Genomic DNA, 20,479 nt, shown 5'->3' with positions numbered 1-20,479 from the left:
AAAATATAATTATAAGAATTAAAGATGTTGATTTTGGTGCTGCAAAAACCTATTTTCAGTTTTGATGCTAATGTGCACCCAATGTGAAACTCATGCTAAAGATGTCAAGGTCAAGTCAGAACTGTGTCATGGCATGCTGGGATAATGAAAAGAAGAAAAAGTCTGAGCCAAAGATCTTAATCAATGAAGCCTAGTGCTTAGAATACCAAAAGGCACAAACAATAGTAGCCTGTTAAAAAATCAATGTTTATCAACAAGTCAAGCTGAAAACCTGGCACATTTCAAGGTTGTGGAAGTTGTTATGCAGAGTTTCCCATACTCGTACACAAGATAGTACACTGTTTCTGCACAGTTGCACAACTACCAATTTCAGATTCTGGCATGCAGCACTATACTGTTCTTGTGCATGCACCAGCCATACTCTGCAGACTTGTTCTCGCCCAAGTTTTATGTTGCAATATTGATTGGAAGTAAGTTGATATAGACAGTTATTTGTTCATTTTACTGGTTGACTGTCTACTGCAGCTGGAGCTATGACACTATGTTGATTTCCTTATTTGCAACAAAAACTAGCAAGTTTTTCAATCCTGAGTCCTTAAGTTTTAATCTTTTAACTATGCATAAAATTTTTCTGCAAGCATAAATCCTTCCCTGACTTGAATGCTCTATGGTTTTATAGACTAAGGAGCAAAGTTATAAGGCATATTATAACTTCTTGTGTGTTTTTAAAGCAAAGGTAACAAACAAAAGCTATATCATAGCAACAGGACCCTATTTCAAATAATATTCTTGCAAGTCAAGTGTCTTTGAACCATCCAGGTAATCCCCTATAATAGCACTAAGGTATTTAAAACAATTAAAATGATGTTGAAACATACAATATATCCTTTATGTAAGCATACCACATTATGCTTTGGCTTTATCTTGCATGGTAAGAGTTCTTTAAAGACTTGTTTGAATGAAATTTGACATTCGTTTGACTGGAACACATTAAAACACTGCTTCGATGTACTCAAGATTTTTTACCCTTTGTACCAAAATCTCTGAATATATTTTTGAGAAAGAACCCCTTTTCTGAAAATCTTTGTCCCAGATGTGTGTCAAATTTATGACCCTTTCTCAGAGAATTTTGGAACTCACATGGTGTATAGGGTCATATGGAAGTGAACCCGCCGGGGTTGTATATTAGTGTACTTTTGTCACGTACACATGCGGTGTACATGCGGTCTACATTCCCAAAACCCAAAATTTTGCGATCCTTAGCTTTTCATAGTTCTAGCTTTACGCACTCCTTGCTTTCGAAAGTCCTGTCTTTTTGAGCTTCTAATTTTAAGTGCTGTTTACTTTCGCACTCCTTACTTTTTGCTCTCCTTGCACTTCGCGACCATGATCTTTAGCGCCCCTACTTTCCGCGTTCCGATCTTCCACATTCATTATATTTGACGCACCTTACTTCCCGCACCCCCTACTTTTGCAATCGTCAACTTTTGCACCCTTTTACTTTTCAGCCATTAGCATGGAAGCAGTTAAAAAAATATAAAAAAGTAAAACTTGATGAGCTGAAAATCAACTGAACCACGTCTCCGTGGAAAAACGGCACTGCTATTAGGCCCAAGTTTTTTCGGTTAACTTTTTTCTGTTTTCTCAACCGTTAACTTTTTTAAGTAGAAATTTCTTAAAGCTTAGCTGTTCCCATCGTTAAAAGAGAACATCTCATTAGAACTTCAGATCATCTCTTCGAGTTTTACTTTTCTCTGGAAATTCGCCTCGCCGATTTGTTGCTTATGAACAGCCTCGGACCTCTTTAAATCAATTCAATTTCTGTAAATGATAAATGTAAATCCATGAGCAATGCAAGGATCTTTCTCAAGTGCAAAGCGTTTGAGAAGTTACAGAACTCACAAACAAAAGGCTAGCAGCGCGCATTACATAAGATTATAATTCATGCTCCTTTTTCGACGATCGACCCACAACAGTCAATTTCGTTTACTAAAAGTTATTATGTCATTATTTTTAACACTAAACTCTAATGTGTACATCCATATTTTGCAAGACAACCACATTTAAGTTTTGACAAGCATCTCGCAGGGGTTTGATTCAAAATCTTTCTCTATTCATATAATGACAGCTTTATATTTCTCTATTTCTGGTATAGAGAATATGGTAGCAATTCTCTAAGTTTTTAAAATTACATTACGGATGATAAACTAGGGGCCAACTGTGCACAACAACCTACAGTGTGTTACACTTACTTGTTTTTATTTTTATTTAAAAATATTTTTGCTTTGCAAAAGAGGCATGGCCTTCTAGTGGGACTGTTAAGGCTGAAATACACGATCAGTTTTTACTGATCAGTTTTAACTCCACAGATTTTTTCGTCAGTTTTGACTGACCGATCTACCCGTTTACACGATCAGTCAAAACTGATGACCTAGTATTATTTTCCTTCATTTTCACGATGGACAGCGACACGGAAAGTGCTAGAGACAAACCGGCCCGATGATATGTTATTTGTCTTTGGTTTGGAGGGCGTCAATATCAAAGCAGCGAGAGCTTGGTGGCGATAAATCTTCCTAGCGGCGATATCTTATAATCGATGACCAACAAAAGCGTCATCGGTGAGTAGGGTATCATGACCCACACCACGCGATTCATCTGCCAGTCAACAGAGGGCAAAACAGTTTCTTGCTAATCCATCCAGGAGTGCGAGATGACGTACTATAGATGGGTTGTGTTGCGTGCTCTAAAAATTGCGTGTCTGTTTATTGCGTGCCAGTACATTGCGTGCCAGTACATTGCGTGCCAAATACACTTTCAAAACATGTTTATGCTAAAAGAGATGACTGTTCGTTGTTTGCTCACACGACGAAAGAATACGAAGTTGAGCTGCAATTTGAAGACGGGGTAGCTGCCCAAATGCAAGTCCATTTGTGTCAAGACAAACACAAGTCAACTAACAATGAACATAAACTTTTATTTATAAGAAACTCTCTATGCGAAACTCAATGTTGGCGCTGCAGAGTAGCAAAGAAACTTTCAGTACTGGCTCATACACTAGCTATCAGCAGCAAACCTAATTTTTGGAAGGAATCATGCACAGTACGTTTAAAAACGGCAACTACATGCATGATAATACTTCGTCAATTTCTTGCCTCTATGAGCAGACAATCCACAAACCTGTTTAATGGGACGCTATTTTGCTGTTTTTAATGTTAAATTTCGCAGATATATAGTATGATAGTCACTTTCAGTGCTGAAAATTTTCTAGGTTTATGATATGAAAAAGAGTGTAACTAAAACACGCCCGGGCGAAGAGCCACTTGCTTCTGTCCAAGAAATGCTGGTAGTTGGGCTTAGATTTGTGTCTTTTGTTAAAGAAAATACTGCATATACTTCAAAATTGTGCAAACATATAACAAATAGGGTCTGTCGCCAATAAATGAATTTACGGTAACGAGGCCACAACAGCTCCCACATCTTTTTCTTACCCATTTTTGGCAAGAAACAAAGTTGAATACGGCAAAATATTCTCATTTCTCGGTCTCTGAAGTAATGTTTCTTAGCCCAATCAACAATGAAATTTCTAGCTCAACATACCATATTGGTGCCAATATATTACCGGAAATGTAATTTTTTGTTGCCATACACCTCTTGCGACTTGAAATAAAAGCACGTGTGCGGGAATGCCCTGGTGATTCCCCTTGGGGATGTTCTCGTGTAATATATTGCACAATTACGCAGGCACTTGCTATGATTGCAATTGACTGTAAGGGCAGCACATGTAAGATGCACAAATTGAAGAGGCACCTGCAGTTAAACTTTAAGCTGTGAATTGACCATAAATGACTTTGTACTTTAAAACACAAGATGAATACCAACAAAGGATAAACCTTGCCTTAGTTCTTCTTACTGCCGAATTATACGTGACATCTCTCTCCGCTATTTGGGAGGGGGGCCTTGCCTTAGTTCTTCTTACTGCCGAATTATACGTGACATCTTTTTCCGCTATTTGGGAGGGGGGGGCCTTGCCTTAGCTCTTCTTACTGCCGAATTATACGCAACATCTCTTTCCGCTATTTGGGGGAGGGGGAGGAAAGAATGCTCCCAATAGACGTTTTTTCGTGACCCCTCCGACAAAAAAAAACAAATTGGCTCTTTGATATTTCTTCGATATACTTCAAAAGTATGTTGACTTAACGAAAGTTACTGGTAGAGCAATTTCATTGAATTGATCACCCCGCCCCCCCCCCCCCCCGAAGTCTTAGTCTTTATTGGTGTAAACTGTAAAGTATGCAATTTCACAAGTGCCAACATGTTTAGAGCCGGCTTGCTTTTACTAATAGCCAGTAGATAATAGTGGTTATTCTGATCAAAATTTGCAACGCAAAAAATTCAAGTTTTGGCATTTTTTGTTAAATTTTACTGAAAACGAAACAACAGTAGAGCCAGAGCCACTGGTCTAAAAATGAAGTCTTTGGTTTGACTCTAACTTACCCAAGTCTCAATTATTAATGACAGAAAAAACAATAAATTTGTTCAAGTCTGGAGGGAGGGAGAAAATAGGAAGAGGGAGGAGAGAAAAAAGAAAAGAGGGAAGGGATACCCCTCGCTCTTTCCCTTTTCTCCGCCCTCCTCTTCCTTCTCTACCTTCCTTCCCTTTCCCATACCTTTCTTTTTTCTCAAATTTATTGCTTTTTCTTTGATTAATAACTTGAGCAAGTCAAGGTTTGACTTCATTGTTGGCATTGGCATAGGAGACAGAAAATAATTACGGGGTATAGAGGGTTGTATGATTTTACCTGATAATTGTGCAAACAATAAAAAACCGTTAAAACTGGCTCGAAATAGCAAAGGTGCATGAGCAAATATGCTCAGATCTTGACATTCCAAAACTGGCATTAGAGCATCAAGATGTGGTTAATCCATTGAATGTCGTAATGAAAAACATAAAGCTAGCAGATTTGGTTATGCATCTCAACATCAAAAAAAGTGTATGTCCAAGTTGTGTCCAAGCATTGGCTGGGGTACTAGCTGCAAAGCTGCAAACGTGTGAATTTTTTGAAGGCAAATCAGTCCATGTAATCTTTTGAAGACTTCTATGCGAAGTGGCATCGCCATGGCCCGGGGGGGGGGCGCAGTTTTCAGGGCACACGCTAAACAAAGTAAATTGTTTGGTCCATGATCAAATTTTAATCCAAGTTAAATTTTTTCATCCATGGTCCATACTGACAACATCACTGGAATAAGATGTTGAAGCGGCACTTTCGCACCATTTAGTAAACTTTGTTTTGTGTACGGAATATGTATTCATCTAATGTGCAATGTGCGCAATAATTTAATTGTTTCGAACATTTTTTTCTACTATTGGCCATGTAATGACAAGCTGTGTTACATGTTTCTTTGACGATATAACCAGACTTGAGCAGTAGGGTCGCAAAAGATTGACATCGTAATATAAAGATTTATTTCTAAATCTTCAATTTTGATCACACGAGGAAAAATAATACTTTAAAATATCTGTCAATGTGGAAAACCAGTTAAACCTGTTGCATTTTTGAAGCTTGCTAATGGATAACTGTTAATTTGGCTTGGTTGAAAAAATTTAAAAATGATTTAGGTCCCTTATTTTCATAACTTCAATGAATGCAATGAAACAGAATATGTATTATCTATGTTTGGCATAAAAAAGCAACTATACAACTTTTTTAAAAATGGCACCCAACATTGACAAAATCAATAACTTTGCCCTATCAGCCGTAAGAACGAACTACAGGGAAAACGTTTTGTCTTAAAGCGTAAAGATTTAGAACATACGTTGCAAATTAGAGAGTATCTTGCTAAGAAATCCAAATAAAAACCCCTTTTCTTGTCTACCAAGACCTTACTATACAATAAAAAGAAAAAATATCGTTTCGTCCTAATATTTTATTCTTTTTCAATTAATCTCTCTTTTCGCTGTATCTTTCTTCATCTTTGTTTTCTTGCAGTTCATTAACTCTAATAATTAGAATACTATTAAATTTAAAGAAAACCTTAAATTGTAAACTGATACAGAAGACTCATGCGCCCAAAATCTATAGGACTTGAACAAATAACTAGTGTCTTACACTACAGTGTCCAATTAGCAATTATCAGTGTCCTTTACAAGCAATAATCACTGTCAGTTGAAAAGATTATACAAATTTTATCTTCTATAATATTTTTTGTGAGTGTTGTTAGTGTTATTGCTATTAATGTTATGAAATCAATGAAATTTGAACCTAAAGTACATAAATTTTGGAACCAGGACCAAAGTACAGTGGTTTGATAAGGGAAAGTCCATACTCATGTGGCCAACTTGTAACAGATCAAGCTGACTTTTTTAGGAAATTTTATATAATGCTGTTTGATGCCATTTGTTCAAAATCAAAAAGTTCTGAAATATATTACGATGACGTCATCAAATTGCCACACTTTAAGGGCTTTGCCAAATATGCTAGGGCCCCGCAGAGCAGAACCATAATCCGGCCCTGTCTGAATGTTTTGGTACAGCAATTTGGTACTAGAAGGTCACCAAAGAATAGAGGGTTTGTTCTCCGTTTTCTTCCGGGTACAGAGTAAGGACCGTGATATAGAATTATGTTCGTGGCTTTTCGGTGCTCTAGCTCCCCTGATTAGTTGACGTCAACAGTGAAAATTTTCAATCACCGAAGCTAGAGATCACAGATGCTACAAGTCAGCAGTTCTGAACCTAACAAATATACCAGAGGGAAGACGTCTGAACAGTTTTATGATGGTACAAACTGCCTAAATTGAAATTCGATCTTGAACCGGATGGTTCGAGACATCCTGGAAATAAGTCGCAATAATTGTTTCTGAGAAGTAGGGGTTTGAGAAAGTTGAAAGAAAAATTATTTGCTTACGTAAATAAAAATGAACATAAGATGACACCTTTAACTCTTTACAAACCGAACGTGTCCATTCCTGAAGCTAGATATCTAACATTGAAAATGCAAATTGATACTTTCCGGATTCTTGAATAGTTACTTCTTCACTTCACACGTTGAATTCTCAAATGAGCCAAACCTATGACTGAAACTTATTTGCCAATATCAAAATGAAAGAGAGTGTTTGAAACATCCCTTTCATATGTTCGCTCAGTTTGTCGTTAAAATAAAAGGCCCTTTTTCTAAAACAGGTCTAAGATATGGAAGAATTCATCTGCTACTCACAGTAACTTTCACATGAACCGGTTGAACTTGTAGATAGTGTCCGGGTCCGGTAGAGGGCTCTTCGGGCAGATGCTTGGTATCCATTTTGGTGCTGAAATCAAGAGCAAGAACTTTTAAATAGGCCATGTTAGATAATAGGACAAAATCAAGTTCTCGTGGATAAGGATATGCGAGAACTGTGGGGCACCAGTTATGCTTAATTTCGAGGAAAGAAAAGGTCCTAGACATCCGTCTACTGATTGAAATGTGATTCTTTTGCTCATAACTTCCAGAGACAGAACAACCTTTTCAATAAATCATATTTTTAGTGTTGTTACATGGTCAATTTAATGCTAACATTTTTAAGGTTAACCTTTTGTAGTTTCATTTTTGTTTTTTTGTTTTCTTTTTAGTAGTTTCCGAAATCAGAGCCTGTTTCAAAAATGTAGCTGGGTGTATATTAACATGCAAAACCCCACTGCGTGTCTCGCCTGGTACATATTTACTCTTCCTGGGTGTTTCGCCTAGCATCATTTTTGGAACAAACTTTTAAATAATTGTGAATGGCCACAGGGCTGTTTTGAAGATTCATGACCCCGTGGTATCGTTATAGTACTGTATTTGTAGTACTGTTTTGTAAAATTCTATGAGCATAAAAAAGGTTAACCTGAGTAGTTTTTCTGTACAATTAATTGCTAGCTATACCAACGGCTAAGTTTTGCAAAAACTGAAATATTAATTTTAACCTATGTCAAGGACTCCTGATATCAGACAGAGCAAATCAAGGGATGGTTTTTTTATTACAAAGCGATAGATGACTTAGATACAAATTAGGTATACAATGCACAAACTGAAGACGTCTTAGGGTGATGCAGGGCTAAGAAATCCGTTGAAAGTGAAGATGATTTTAGTTCCATTTAATTTCTAGCATCCCGAAATAAATTGTATTGAAAAAACAAACAAAAAACCATTTCGGTATCGAAAATCAAGGTATCTGCTAAAGGGCTGAATTTTCTCAGGGGTCTCAAAATAAAAGGCATGTCCAACCTCCTTGTCTTCTTTGTACCATAACCAATACTACAAATGATTTTAGCAATGCACCAACTGAATAGAGGTATTTTGGCATTTTATAGTACAACGAAAACAAAGTTATTCTTAAAAAACATAAATGGTTTAAAAAAGAAATTTCGAAACCAATCCAGACCAAAATCTGCTAACCCATGCTTCAGCTACGTAGAATCTTTGACAGAGCTCACAAATGGATATCATTCAGGCAATGGATTACAGACAATTATTTATTGAGAATGTAGAAGGTCTTTGTAGAAAAATACCGAACTTTCAGTGTTTAATTACAGGTCTTACTACAAGGTTGATTGCTACAAAACTGCCTTCTAGATACCGGGATACAGGAAGTTAGTGTGTCCATCAGGATCCATTCCTACACCATTGATATTTATGCCATTAGTTCGCAGTTTCTTTGGGGGAACAATACATACAAGAACTTATCAGGTGTTTCCAATGCAAAAGAGGACTTCCGTGAATCAAGAAAGTATTGGCCAAAAAAACGGCGTTTTTATGTAGGGTCGCCGAAAGGTTTCGGAGGCCCTGGGACAAGACAGAAAGACAAGACGGAAAAAAGGGAAATTGGCAATAAAGGGAGGCAAAATTTGTTGCTGGAGCAATTGAGGGGGGGAGAGCATTAGGAGCTTTTCATTGGTAAACCAACTACTTATCAATTCAAACTGTTACAATACTTAAATATTGCTTGTTTTTTATCAGATTATTTCTTGCAAAAGAACCAAATCTATTTTACGACACTCCCGCCCTTTATTTTCCTGCTCTGCGAAAAGTGTCTGCTTCCAACATGCGAGTGTTCTTGCTGGCATAATCGACAATTTGAAATCAATAGTTGCTCTTTGAAGGGTGGAATTGGTTACAATGTATTAAAAAGGAAAAATCATAAATTACTCTGAACTTGAAGGGTTGCTTTCCAATTCTGATAAGATCAAGCCAATGAACAGGAAAAAAAGAGCAAATAAGACGCCTATGATCTCCCCACGTGGAATCGAACAGGGACCACAGCCAATGGCAGCGCCAAGGGGTGGTTTGGAGATAATTACCCCTCCCCCATCCTTGTCAAAATATTTTCCACAAAATTCTTGTAAAAATTAATAAAAATACATTAGGTAGGGGAAGGCCATATTATGTTAAGATTGGACTTAGCCTGAAAATTATACACCTGATATAAAGCATGAAATAAGACGAAAAGGACGTGGTCTCTTGATCACGTCCTTTATCCTCCTACTCGGCAGTCGTCTCCACTGATCATAGTTCTCTTTGTGACGGAAAAGTAGTATTTAATTTGCCAAGACTTTGAGAATCATCAACAACTTGCAACTTGCCTATGCCTTTGAAGTTATACATGGGACACTTCAGGACGGTAAACACAAAAAAAATTGAGCCAGCAGTTCGCAAAGCTGATAATATGTTACTCAGGTAATAAATGTATGTAATTTTTACAGGCAACGATGAAGTACAGTACAATAATTGTATTTATGATGTGCCCTGGCTGTATTAGGAACAATGTCTCATGATAATTAGCTTTCAGATGGGCCATATTTTCTTTTGATTGCTGATTAATGTCACTGGGGAAACATATCACCTTCGAGTAATTATCTTCAAATTAAGTATTGAGAGGGTCGATAAATGTCTACAAAGGGCATTCAATTTCCTAGTAACGGTTAGAAACATATTGCCGTGTTGTGTTAATGGGAACAAGCAGCCATAACGAGAGGAGCACATGGCATTTATGGGCTTCGTCCATTGTCGAAGCCCATAAAGTCGAAGCTTCATCCAATTTCAATGTTTATCCATGATCACAGGCCTACATGCTCAAAACACAAATCTTTTAAGGTTATCAATAGAGAAACCAAATAAAAATAAATTTGCTATGAAAAACAGGGGAGCACGCACTGTAATCGTGCATATATAATGTTATCGTGTAATCGTGTAAAGTGGGATACAGTGATGTTGACGGGCAGGCAGCGATATCACGGTTGCGATAGTGGTAGAAGTTATTGGGGAGGAGGTTACTGCTTCCTCGCCCATTCGATAGGTCTCGGAAAATTCACTTCGGAAATTGGACAGTTGCTATAGAAAAAAGAAGAGAAAAGGGTAGCTAAAGAAAAAAGCACTTAATTCGCTTTACTTGCCCCAAATAGAGAAGTTTACTGCCTGGCTTATGCAACATCTGGGCTGATTCCAATAGGGATTATCAACGCCAGAAAGGTTGTTTCTCACTGGAGGACTTGGCTTGAACAGAACCCACATGTGTCTGAGCATTTTGACAATCATTGGAATTTCTGAAGCTCTATTTCTTGATCATAACTTGGCTAAACAAGGCCCAGTGGAGCTCAATAGGCTTAATAGCTACTTTCACTCTGGGCTGAACCTTTTTCGAGGATAACATTGACCCACTATGTCCCTGAATATACTGTGGTAGGGATTTATTCAAAGTCTTCATTATGAAGTATCAATTAACAAAATTATCTTCATCCCTCACTACAAATGGTTTCACTTCTAATACCATTGCTGCATTCTTTGTATTTCAAAGAAACATGTGTAAACCTCAAATTTATACCATCATAACAAATAGCATTTGTTATGTTACGATTTTCTAATGGATAAATTTAATTTCACAGAAATCACAACTCTTGAAACTCTACTTGCTCTCAAAATAGATGGTATTTGGGATCTCTGTTTCTTCAAAGCTTCAATAACCCTTTAAGTTTAAGGCAACATTACATTGAAAGAAAACATCACTTTTGGCAATAAATAATGACTTGCAATTGTTTTTAAATAGCTTTAATTGCCTAAGATGCTCTGAATGGCTAAGTTTCGATATTTAAAAAAGTATAACAAATTTCTAAACCAGATTCCTGAATTTCCTGTAATTTCTTGTACATCCTTCATTCAATTTTGTAAAAGCAAAAGTCAAATAGTTTCATCTGGCTTTCCAAAAAAAATTATCGAATGATACATCTTTAGTATTATTTGAATTATATTAACATATTTTTAGTTGTGTAATTAGATAAGCATCATGACATTTTACAGAATATAAATATAATCAAAGGATGTAATTAAAAATGAGCAAATTCAAAATAACTTAAATGTCAACAAACAATGTTTGTTTTTTGTCTTATGCACAAACTGGTTCTAGTTTGCTTAAATTTTCAAGCAAATGCTACACATTTGTCACTACTGTGAATTACTTTCAAATAAAATGATACTAAATTTTCAGTTTTTATTTTCTTTGATATGACAGGTAAAAGCAACGTTATCAAGATCAACAAGGGATTGTTTTGAATCTATGACCTGTCCGCTAAGTAGTACGTCCTAAGAAAAACAAGACTGTATTTCAACCTGTCATCCTGACCTGCACATATTAAAGTTAAAATGGTCACCCATTTCTTTATATATTTCCATGATGATGTTTATAGTTATTGAGAAAACAGTTGATACAGAGTTGTTGAGTTGGTTTAGCAGCTAAAAATAAACAAATTATATTGGATAAAGTGGGACACATTTACCACTTTGAAATTTAAATGCTTTGAAATGCAATTCACAATATGTGAAAAAAATCTCCAAAATATTTTGTCTCTAACGAACCACATATATATATTTGTTCCGAAAATCAACCTAACGTTAACGATGTCGAGCATCAAAATGCAATTGAGATAATTATGTTGATACTTATATTGTATTAGGCAAGTTTTCTGGTCGCCGAGATTTGAGGCCTAGGTAGTTCGACCTGGTGATGATGTACTCGGTTTTGAAAAGTAATGAAAACAACATAAACACCACATAATTAAGTCTGAAGATATCATATATAAAGATATATTGGCTTTCTTTATCGATGTAAGCCTTTTGAAAACTTTTGCTTTCCTTAGGTTTTCTCTCGAAAAAATTTGAATTTACCGGCAAATGAAGATAATCTGACAAAGAACGAATCAAATTTAATAAAGCAAATGGGCGTATTAAAGATTTGATTTAAGCAATACCACTCATTACTCACCATAACATCATTCTCAGATGGGGGCTTTTTCATGGCTGAAGAGCTTTTGATTGCAGTTGAAGATAATTTCCTTGATATTGGGGCGGCCATGTTGAATCTTTGTTAACCACCCGCCTGAGGATCCTTGGCAAACTTGGCTTCTCCTTTTGTTCTTTTCAAGGAGGATTCCCTGGGCAACGCTGTCAATAAACGTAAACCGGTAAAGCTTGGAGACGATTGTTGGATTTTTAAAAAAGATCCCTACATTGAAATATGCAAAGCCATGTCCCGGCAACAAAAAGGGGCCTGGTTGTCTATTGGTTATGGTCAGATACGTTATCAATCAAATTTCAAACGCGTTTTGTGTGGCATCACACCAAGTCGAACCCTTGCCAACGCAGATATACATTTTTCAATATCTATTGGCTTTGTTGCCAGACTGTTTGCTGCAGGCTGGGCACATCAGAACTTACGACATTTCAAGATAGTCTATCAAATCGAATATTCTATCATGTATTTCAAAAGGAACTCGATTTTTGGGTGGCTAGAGACACAAAAGGACAAGGGGTTGGAATTTTTTTCAAAGGGGATTACTCTAACCGAACCTGACAACTTTGAACCCGTTGCTTGTCATGTTGGAAGACGAAGGGCAACAAATCTCTTTAACTAATGTCTAAGGTCAGATTGACTGCTAAATTGAATATTGGACTTTGCTAGAATCATCAAGTTGAAATTTTATCATAAATTTGTGCTATGATAATGCATATCTTTTTAATGCCACGATGCAGCATTCGAAAATAGACAAAACTGACGCGAAAAAATGAAAAAATTAGGAGCTATTATTTTCTTAAGTTTACAAAGGTATTACGTCAAGAATGACTAATCACGAATCTGGCATTTTAACCAAAACAAACGCACCTGGAAATATTTAAGACGAATGTTTCCCGCGTTCCCCCAATTTTGATTGCGTTTTAATACACCTAGAGACAAACCTTGAGTTCTTACAGCGTCTTTTCAGCTTCTAAAGTGAAATAACAGTTGAAAAGATTGCCATGGCTGAAAACAAAACTCCAGAGGCCACGTTGAAGTTGCGTCTTTCATGAGTCAAACTCTGCGGCAAGTGGGTCTTTGTATTGCGATGATTGTTCGCATAAAAGCGAGCGATATTTCCTTTCCCCCGTATTTGATAGGACACGAAGCATTATGACGTCAATATGCGGATTGAGAACAGGTTAGGTCAAGACATCCTGAACAGCAGGTTTCAAACAAACTTCAAATTCGCGAAGAATGAGGCCAGGAGGAAATCTGAAGTTCCGAGGGATGGCCGCACAGCTCGCAATTGCTGATGGTATTGCTTTCTAGGGGCGAAGCCGAAAGATTTTTGCAGAGGCTTTCTAGGGGCGAAGCCAAAAAAAAATTTCAGAGGGGTACAGAAATGATTTTTGCCGACAAAAGGGGTGTTTCTCGCTCTTTAAGGGTGTGGCCAAAAGATAAATAATTCATATGCTTTTTTATGCGTTTCTATTTCAAAATCCATGCTTTAGAGCCATACTTTGAAAGTTAAAATGCCAAAAAATGATGATACGCTACAATTTTTGTAAAAAGGATACAATCATAATACAGGGTGAGAAAAAATATCCATCCTTTGTCTGGAAAAAATCTTTTCGGTCCCAACGGATAATTGAAAAGAATGCCTAAGATTTCACTTGGGAACCTTAATGTGCACATATAAATACTTTACACGTCAATACTATGCATGTAAGTTGAATATAAATATTGAATTCAGTGCGATATTTTTTTTGTAAACTTATTCAAATCGTATTCAAATTAAAGGTATTTTGCAATAAACTTTCAAGCGCTATAACTTAAATAAATAAATAATTAGTTCTTCAACAGTGATAAATAGTTGTTTTACTCTTAAATGCATGGCCCCAACAATTTATGAAAAGATATGCTCCTTGGACAGATTGGCGGTGAAAAGCTAAGTTTGCTTTCATCTTCAGGATGTTTCTAGGCAAATGCCCCACCCATATGTAAAACTATTTTCATGCCATTAGCAATCTTGCGAAATTTTGATTTCTTATTGAAAATTCACGGTAATAGCGCCAAATATCAAAGATCTAAATTGATGCCATGACTTAAAATACTTTTGAGATGTTGAAAGACTGATGTACAACGAATGCCACGTTAAAGGGTTTTCCACCAACTCGCAAAGGACGAAGTATAAGAAATAGGTGTTCATCTCAAAAGTTTTCCTGATTGGCATCCAGGGTGGTTTCAATTGCAGGTTCAAGAACTTTGTTAGGGGGGGGGGGCATCGCACGAAACAGTTACTGGGTGGAGCTTCTAGAAATATTGCTTGCTGGCAGGCACGCCCTCCGAACCTTCTGAAAGACATTTAAAACCTTTTTTGTTAATTTTCTTGATCAAGAAGTTGCAAAAGTTGGCTTATCTAATTGTAACCTTTAAAATGGTAGTTTAAACCAAACGCCCCTTTCAAAGTGACTATCTGCCACAGGTCGGGTTACTGGGTGACATTTTCTTTCCTTGGTTTGAACATGACTGTGGTAGAAAATGCTTAGATGAACGTCTCAATGCTAAGCTACTATTGAAATTTTCCTAGTTTGTGAGAATGGTAATATGGGGACCTGCATCTGTCGTAAGACTGTGGAATACATCTGCTGTAAGAAGCTTCAACCGAAGGCATTTTTTGATAACTTTGCTTAGCCCGTTGCTCTTAGACATGTCACATACACAAACACAATGTACCAATGGGGCATTGCGAAAAGTTTAGTTTAATTTAATCATTCAAATCTTAAACGGGACAAGAAGCGGAAAAGCTCCTTGAATTGAAAAAGGACAGCTAAGTGCTATTATCTAAAAAGGCTACCTGTCAAATAACCCATACGCCCTTCAGCTGGTTGTGGATTGTCTCGCGTCACATTTAAAATAGTGCCTATTAACACAAATGATTCGTGTTTATAAGATGCAAGATGATATGCTTTTCGATACCTGCTTACACGCTGTCATTAAATGGCTGGACTCTATTTGACAAAAAAGTTGAGCAATACGAGGTCATACTGGCCTTTGGCAACTAAATTAACTAAAACCAGGCATTATTTTAACGTGCCTACAGGCACGGACGTGCCTCGTCGGCCAAAATAAGTTCTTGTTGGTTTGAATGGCGTGCCTCGACTTTTCATGCAGCTCGAGCACTGAATGTTTCGTGTTTATGATCGCTGACATATTCCATCCGGTTGCAGAAATGGCCAAAAAGACGGAAACATAAAGACAGATCTCATTTACACTCTTTTCTTTTTATAAGAACAATTATATAAGAACACAAGCCTCGAAATTGGTCAAAATTTAAGCAAAAATTAAGAAGAAACTGAGACTGAGCTTCTGCAAAATGCAATTTGGAACAACGTTTTATCTCAAAAACGAGTATTTTAAGCTATGTGTGGATGCTTTTTCGGCGAATATTCAAATTTGTCGGCAAATGAAGGTTGCCTTGATCACTTTGTTGGCAAATGAGGCCTGAACACCTCCCTAGAGTGAAAAAGCTAGCAATCACATTGCTTACACCCTATTAGTATAAGAACAATTTAGGAACAATCCAGCCTCGTTTTTTCGAAAAAAAATAAGAACAGTCAGCCTGAACTTAAATTTACCAGTTTTCATAAAAAAGGAGTGTATACAAACTGTCCTTCGAAAACAAAGTTTCAGTTGTACAACGTGCAAAGTTCTAAGGTTACTGCGATAGCCAACAGCAGCCTGGGCGCAAGTAACAAAGTCTAAAAATAGCTTTTGTGATGTTTTAAAGTTGGAGTTGCATCTTATTCTATTCAGCACGTCAAATTGCGCCAGGCAACAATGATATTTTAGTATTTTTTTCAGATTTGCAAGCTCTTTCTGATAAAATCATCAGATTTGAAAAATTTGAAGGTCAAAATTTTTTTGACTACGCATTTTTCACGCTTTCTGAAACATTTCTTTCGGTCATTTGCCGGAATGTACCCAGGACTTAAAATGATCAGTGGCCTTTACTTTAATGACTCAAACTTTAAAAATATCAGTTAAGCAGTTTGCTAGATGGTTATGCAAAATTCCCTGTCTATTATGTAGAGTTATCAAGAAAATTACGGACGTTGTCACATTTAGCTTAGCCATGCTCGTCCATAAAACCCTCAAATTAACCCCTGACTAAAACCGACGCATTTTTCAACCTTAAAATTTATGATCAATTCTTTACATAATTATCACTTTTTGCTGTAAATGTCATTCCACTAACAACCTACGTGCTAGCTGTTCCTTCCGTTGTTAACTTCCTTCCTCATTTTTTGATGGGTTCTAGCTTGTTTTCAATTTAAGATAGACTTTGGGCAAATATAAGTTACATGCTTATGCCACTTAATAACAAAAGTGTGTCATAACTTATAAACTATATAAAGTATAAACAGTTAGTGCCTAAGTTTCACAGTCATATTGCACAGTATTACAGTCATATTTACAGACACAAACACATTCATTTTGAAAAAACTGGAGGCTTAGAAATTTTATTTTGATTTTTCTTTCCTTTTTTGTCTGACTTTATTTAAAAGCCGAAAGGCAATACAATTTTTTCAACTTCCTCAAGTTTCCAAATTTTTTGCTATGGGGTCGTGATGTTTACATGACTCTGCTTTTGGAAATATCAATAGAAACAGAATATAAAATTATGTTTCCCAAGGAAAGTAAACATTGACTAAAAGTAGGAAAAGAAATTTCAGCATCAACACAGCAGCGCTGGAATTAAGATTGCACTAAAGTAAATGCGAGGATGCAAAATATCTGGTTTATTAGCAAGAATCCTAAATAAGATTAGTTGTTATAGACGAATTCTAAAAAAGATTACCTGTAGTAAAGCAAACTTTCCGGCATGGGTAGTAAACGAATCCTAAATAAGATTGGCTATGCTAAACGGATCCGTTACAAGATTGCCCGCATTGAACGGATGGAACTAAAAGACGGTAAAGGCTATTTTCTATTATCCATCCGATAATCTACAATATTTATAGCTGAGAGTTTTATCGAATATGAATAAGCATTGACTTTCAAACTCGCAAGAAAGATAAATCAACTCTCCCTGCATTAAGCTGGGTTAACCACTTTCGCTGTAATAGGCATAAAGTTTACTGACAACATGAATAAGGCACAGTATACCAAACAGTGTTTTAAGGCAAGGTCCTCAAATGCCAATCAAATCCACGTTAACTTTAATCCTTGCACTTTAAAAAAAAGCAATTACCGATATTCATATGAGAATTGATAATCAGACATTCACACTTGGTAAAAGAAAATGACGTTGATGAGATTGCCTAAAATACAGTAAGGCTGCAGATCAGTAGAAAGTGTCTGCAAGCAAACAGCAATTTTTTCTAAAATCAAACAGTTATCCACGAAAACACGTTTCATCTATGAACTGACGAAGAAAAACGTCAATGAAGAACCAAACAGAACTCTCAATTAAACAATAGCTTGATTAATGCTTACTTAGCATATCATAATTAATTCATAGCTTCGAGTAGAAAATTTCGCCTACTGCGACCTCCATTCTTAAAAACCATTTTTGATCAGGGCGGTTTCGCTTACTGCTCCCTCATTGTCAAGGGCGGAGCCATGATGGGGGCCCCGTGGAATTACTAGGCAAAAACCCGTAAATTTTACCATTTCGATTATTTAAACAATAAAAGAGAAACAACTAACATCACCTTGCTCAAGAAAAACATCTTGATTTTTGGTCAGAAATATTATCTTCTCCTTCACAACTGCCAACCTCATCTACTTTCTCCCTACGCCAGCCGTTGTGCGACACAGACATCTGACATAGTTTTTACAGACCTGTTGTGCCGCACAAGTATGCAAAAAATTGAACTTTGATTGGAGAGATTTTGTGCAATATTTGCATAAAAAAGAGCCCTGTATAGTTGTGTGGCATGTTCACGGTCAATGATAGTGCTTTAACATTTTTATCCTTCTTGATTTGAATCGTAGCACTGGGTGTAAAATCGACCGAGGTCGGTCCTGTGTTTATTGGGTAAAGAGAGTTGGATGAATTAATTGTGAGGATGAAAATAAAAATGAATGCTTACTTTCAACGACTGGAAATAAAAACACAATTCTAAAAATCTGACGGCCTTCCGTGCGATTTGTGCAACACCCTGTGTCCGCCCCTGCTTTTGTTAGCAACGCTTAGCTTAAAATCCATAAAGTTAGCTAGCATAAAGTTGATGATGTTTCCAGACACCGTACCCCCTGCTTGACAAAAGAACTTGCTATCAAACTCGCCAAGAGGAATCTGTTGAACATATGGAGACCCTGAAAATGAAAATAAGGTCATTTTTGGTAGGAGGGGGGAAGGGGAAGCTTTGACAGTAGATAATGGATGTAGTACACTTTACAACGTCGACGAGTCCTTCTGTGAAATCAAACGTACTAAAACATCAAAGCAATGAGAGTTTTTCACTAAAAACTCTTTTCCATTGACGTATTCAAGACAATTTGAATTGATCATTCATGTTAGAAACCTTTGTTTCAAAGATTTGAGAACACTTCTCTTGAGATCCATCGATGTCAGGTAATTTTGGTCCATTTATGCTAATTTCGTTGGAACATTTAGACACATCTAAAATGTCATATCTAGCTCACCTTCCAATTCATTAGCTTCTATATATTTTTTTATTTATTAAAAATGTATCTAGGCCAAGTTGGCCTTCAACCTAATTACAACCTTAGCATAACAATAAAAGTTGATAGAATTACTGTTGCAACTGTCACAATACTGTCACACGTTTATATAAACTCAATTTGAAAAAGTACAATTTTTAATTACGAATTGACGAAAAAATTAAAATTACGTAATATTAAAACGTCATTTTACAGTAAAAATTAATATAATCAACTAATAATTAAAATATGGGGTTTGAACATCTTTGGTATTAGAATTGTTCCACTGTTCTCACAATCTTGTTTCAAAGCATTTATATAGAAAAGTGGCAACTAAAATGAGACATTTTAAGTCTTCTTGGCTTAATATCCAGATAAATTGATTCCAGCTTGTTAGCTGCTTTAAATTAAGGGCTAACAGTTCGAGTTCATTTAAGAGATAGCATCTTTTATCAGCAAAGTCCGGACAAACCATAAGTAAAAGAAATTCATCTCCTAAAACCCTTAAACCTGTCACTAAGCAGGAACTGCAATGTCGTTCTTCTCTAGGGATAGGGTTTTTACCAAAACGACCAGTTTCTACTTATAGATTATGAGCGCTTAGTCTTAACCGTGTGAGGCATCGTCTTTTGTTAAAGTCTTTGTAAATACTTCCACATTTATTGGTTCATTCATAAGAATTTAGTTAATTCATAGACATATACATATTTATATAGAAGTATGAGTGAGTGTTGATTCTTTCGTAGTAGAGTACCCAATATCTTTGCACGTAGAGCGTGATATATCTCCTAAAGTGTGAGGTATTCACGAAACAGACTTGTAAAGACGATGACTTTTTTCAACTCAAAAATATACATATTTATGTAAATAAATATATTTATGTTTGCCGAGCAACAACAACAACAACGAAAAATCGACAAAAGCAGCAGCAACACCAAATTTGCAGTAAGAGTTTACTCATAAAAAAAGTTAAGGGCCAAAGAAATAAATTGTTCAAACACTCACATCACAGCAGAGATCTTGAAATAAAGGGAAATATAACCGACAAGACACAAAAGACCCCGCATGTAGACAGTCTAAAACATTAAGCATTCCTATCCTATCACCAGTGACGTAAAGGAGGCATCTGGGGCCCTCAAGGAAAACTGAGAGGGGCCTCTATTAACGGACAGCAAGGGACAGCAAGTTACTCCAATCCACTGCTGTAGACAAGATTAAACACAATAGCAAGATTTAAAAATGATCTTTTTTCTTGTTGACTAGTAGAAGCTTCAGTAGAAGAAATCCTAAAGCCTTTAGGAATGAGGTGAACTTGAGCGAGTCGTAAAAACATGGAGATAACAATAATTTGGGGATTGGGGGCCCCTTTTGACCGGGCGCAATTAGTTATCGAACTAAGGTGACCTAGGCTTCGTTACGCCACTGCATATGTCGTCATTCCGGCCAGTAACTTTGGCGAACAGCAATTGCAACTCAGCCGCTGCGTAGCAATTGCAACTCAGCCGCTGCGCAGGTGAGTTTAAAAAGACGA

The 20,479-nt window shown here is 36.6% G+C and overlaps 1 protein-coding gene and 1 long non-coding RNA gene across 3 annotated transcripts in view; one reads left to right on the top strand and one right to left on the bottom strand.

The window, feature by feature from the left end:
• LOC135692478 (S-adenosylhomocysteine hydrolase-like protein 2) overlaps nucleotides 1-13,396 on the bottom strand; it is a 39,616-nt gene extending 26,220 nt beyond the window's left edge. Inside the window, exons 1-3 of one of the 2 annotated variants that reach the window (XM_065210612.2) lie at nucleotides 13,236-13,396; nucleotides 12,265-12,443; nucleotides 7,212-7,302 (exon numbers count right to left, since the gene is read on the bottom strand). In XM_065210612.2, coding sequence (XP_065066684.1) covers nucleotides 7,212-7,302; nucleotides 12,265-12,354 — 181 coding nt within the window. In that variant the 5' untranslated portion in view covers nucleotides 12,355-12,443; nucleotides 13,236-13,396. Of the gene's footprint in view, nucleotides 1-7,211; nucleotides 7,303-12,264; nucleotides 12,444-13,161 lie in introns of both variants that reach the window. The other variant, XM_065210613.2, reaches the window with a different exon arrangement.
• The window catches only part of LOC148960478 (uncharacterized), a 28,831-nt gene that overhangs the window by 2,041 nt on the left and 6,311 nt on the right, over nucleotides 1-20,479 (top strand). The gene's annotated exons all lie outside the window — the stretch shown is intronic.

This window comes from Rhopilema esculentum, chromosome 3 (genome assembly GCF_057945365.1).
Source record: "Rhopilema esculentum isolate cy_ngs chromosome 3, ASM5794536v1, whole genome shotgun sequence".
Lineage (NCBI taxonomy): Eukaryota > Metazoa > Cnidaria > Scyphozoa > Rhizostomeae > Rhizostomatidae > Rhopilema > Rhopilema esculentum.
Note: the sequence above shows the minus strand (reverse complement) of the source record. Positions and strands in the feature narration are given on the sequence as shown.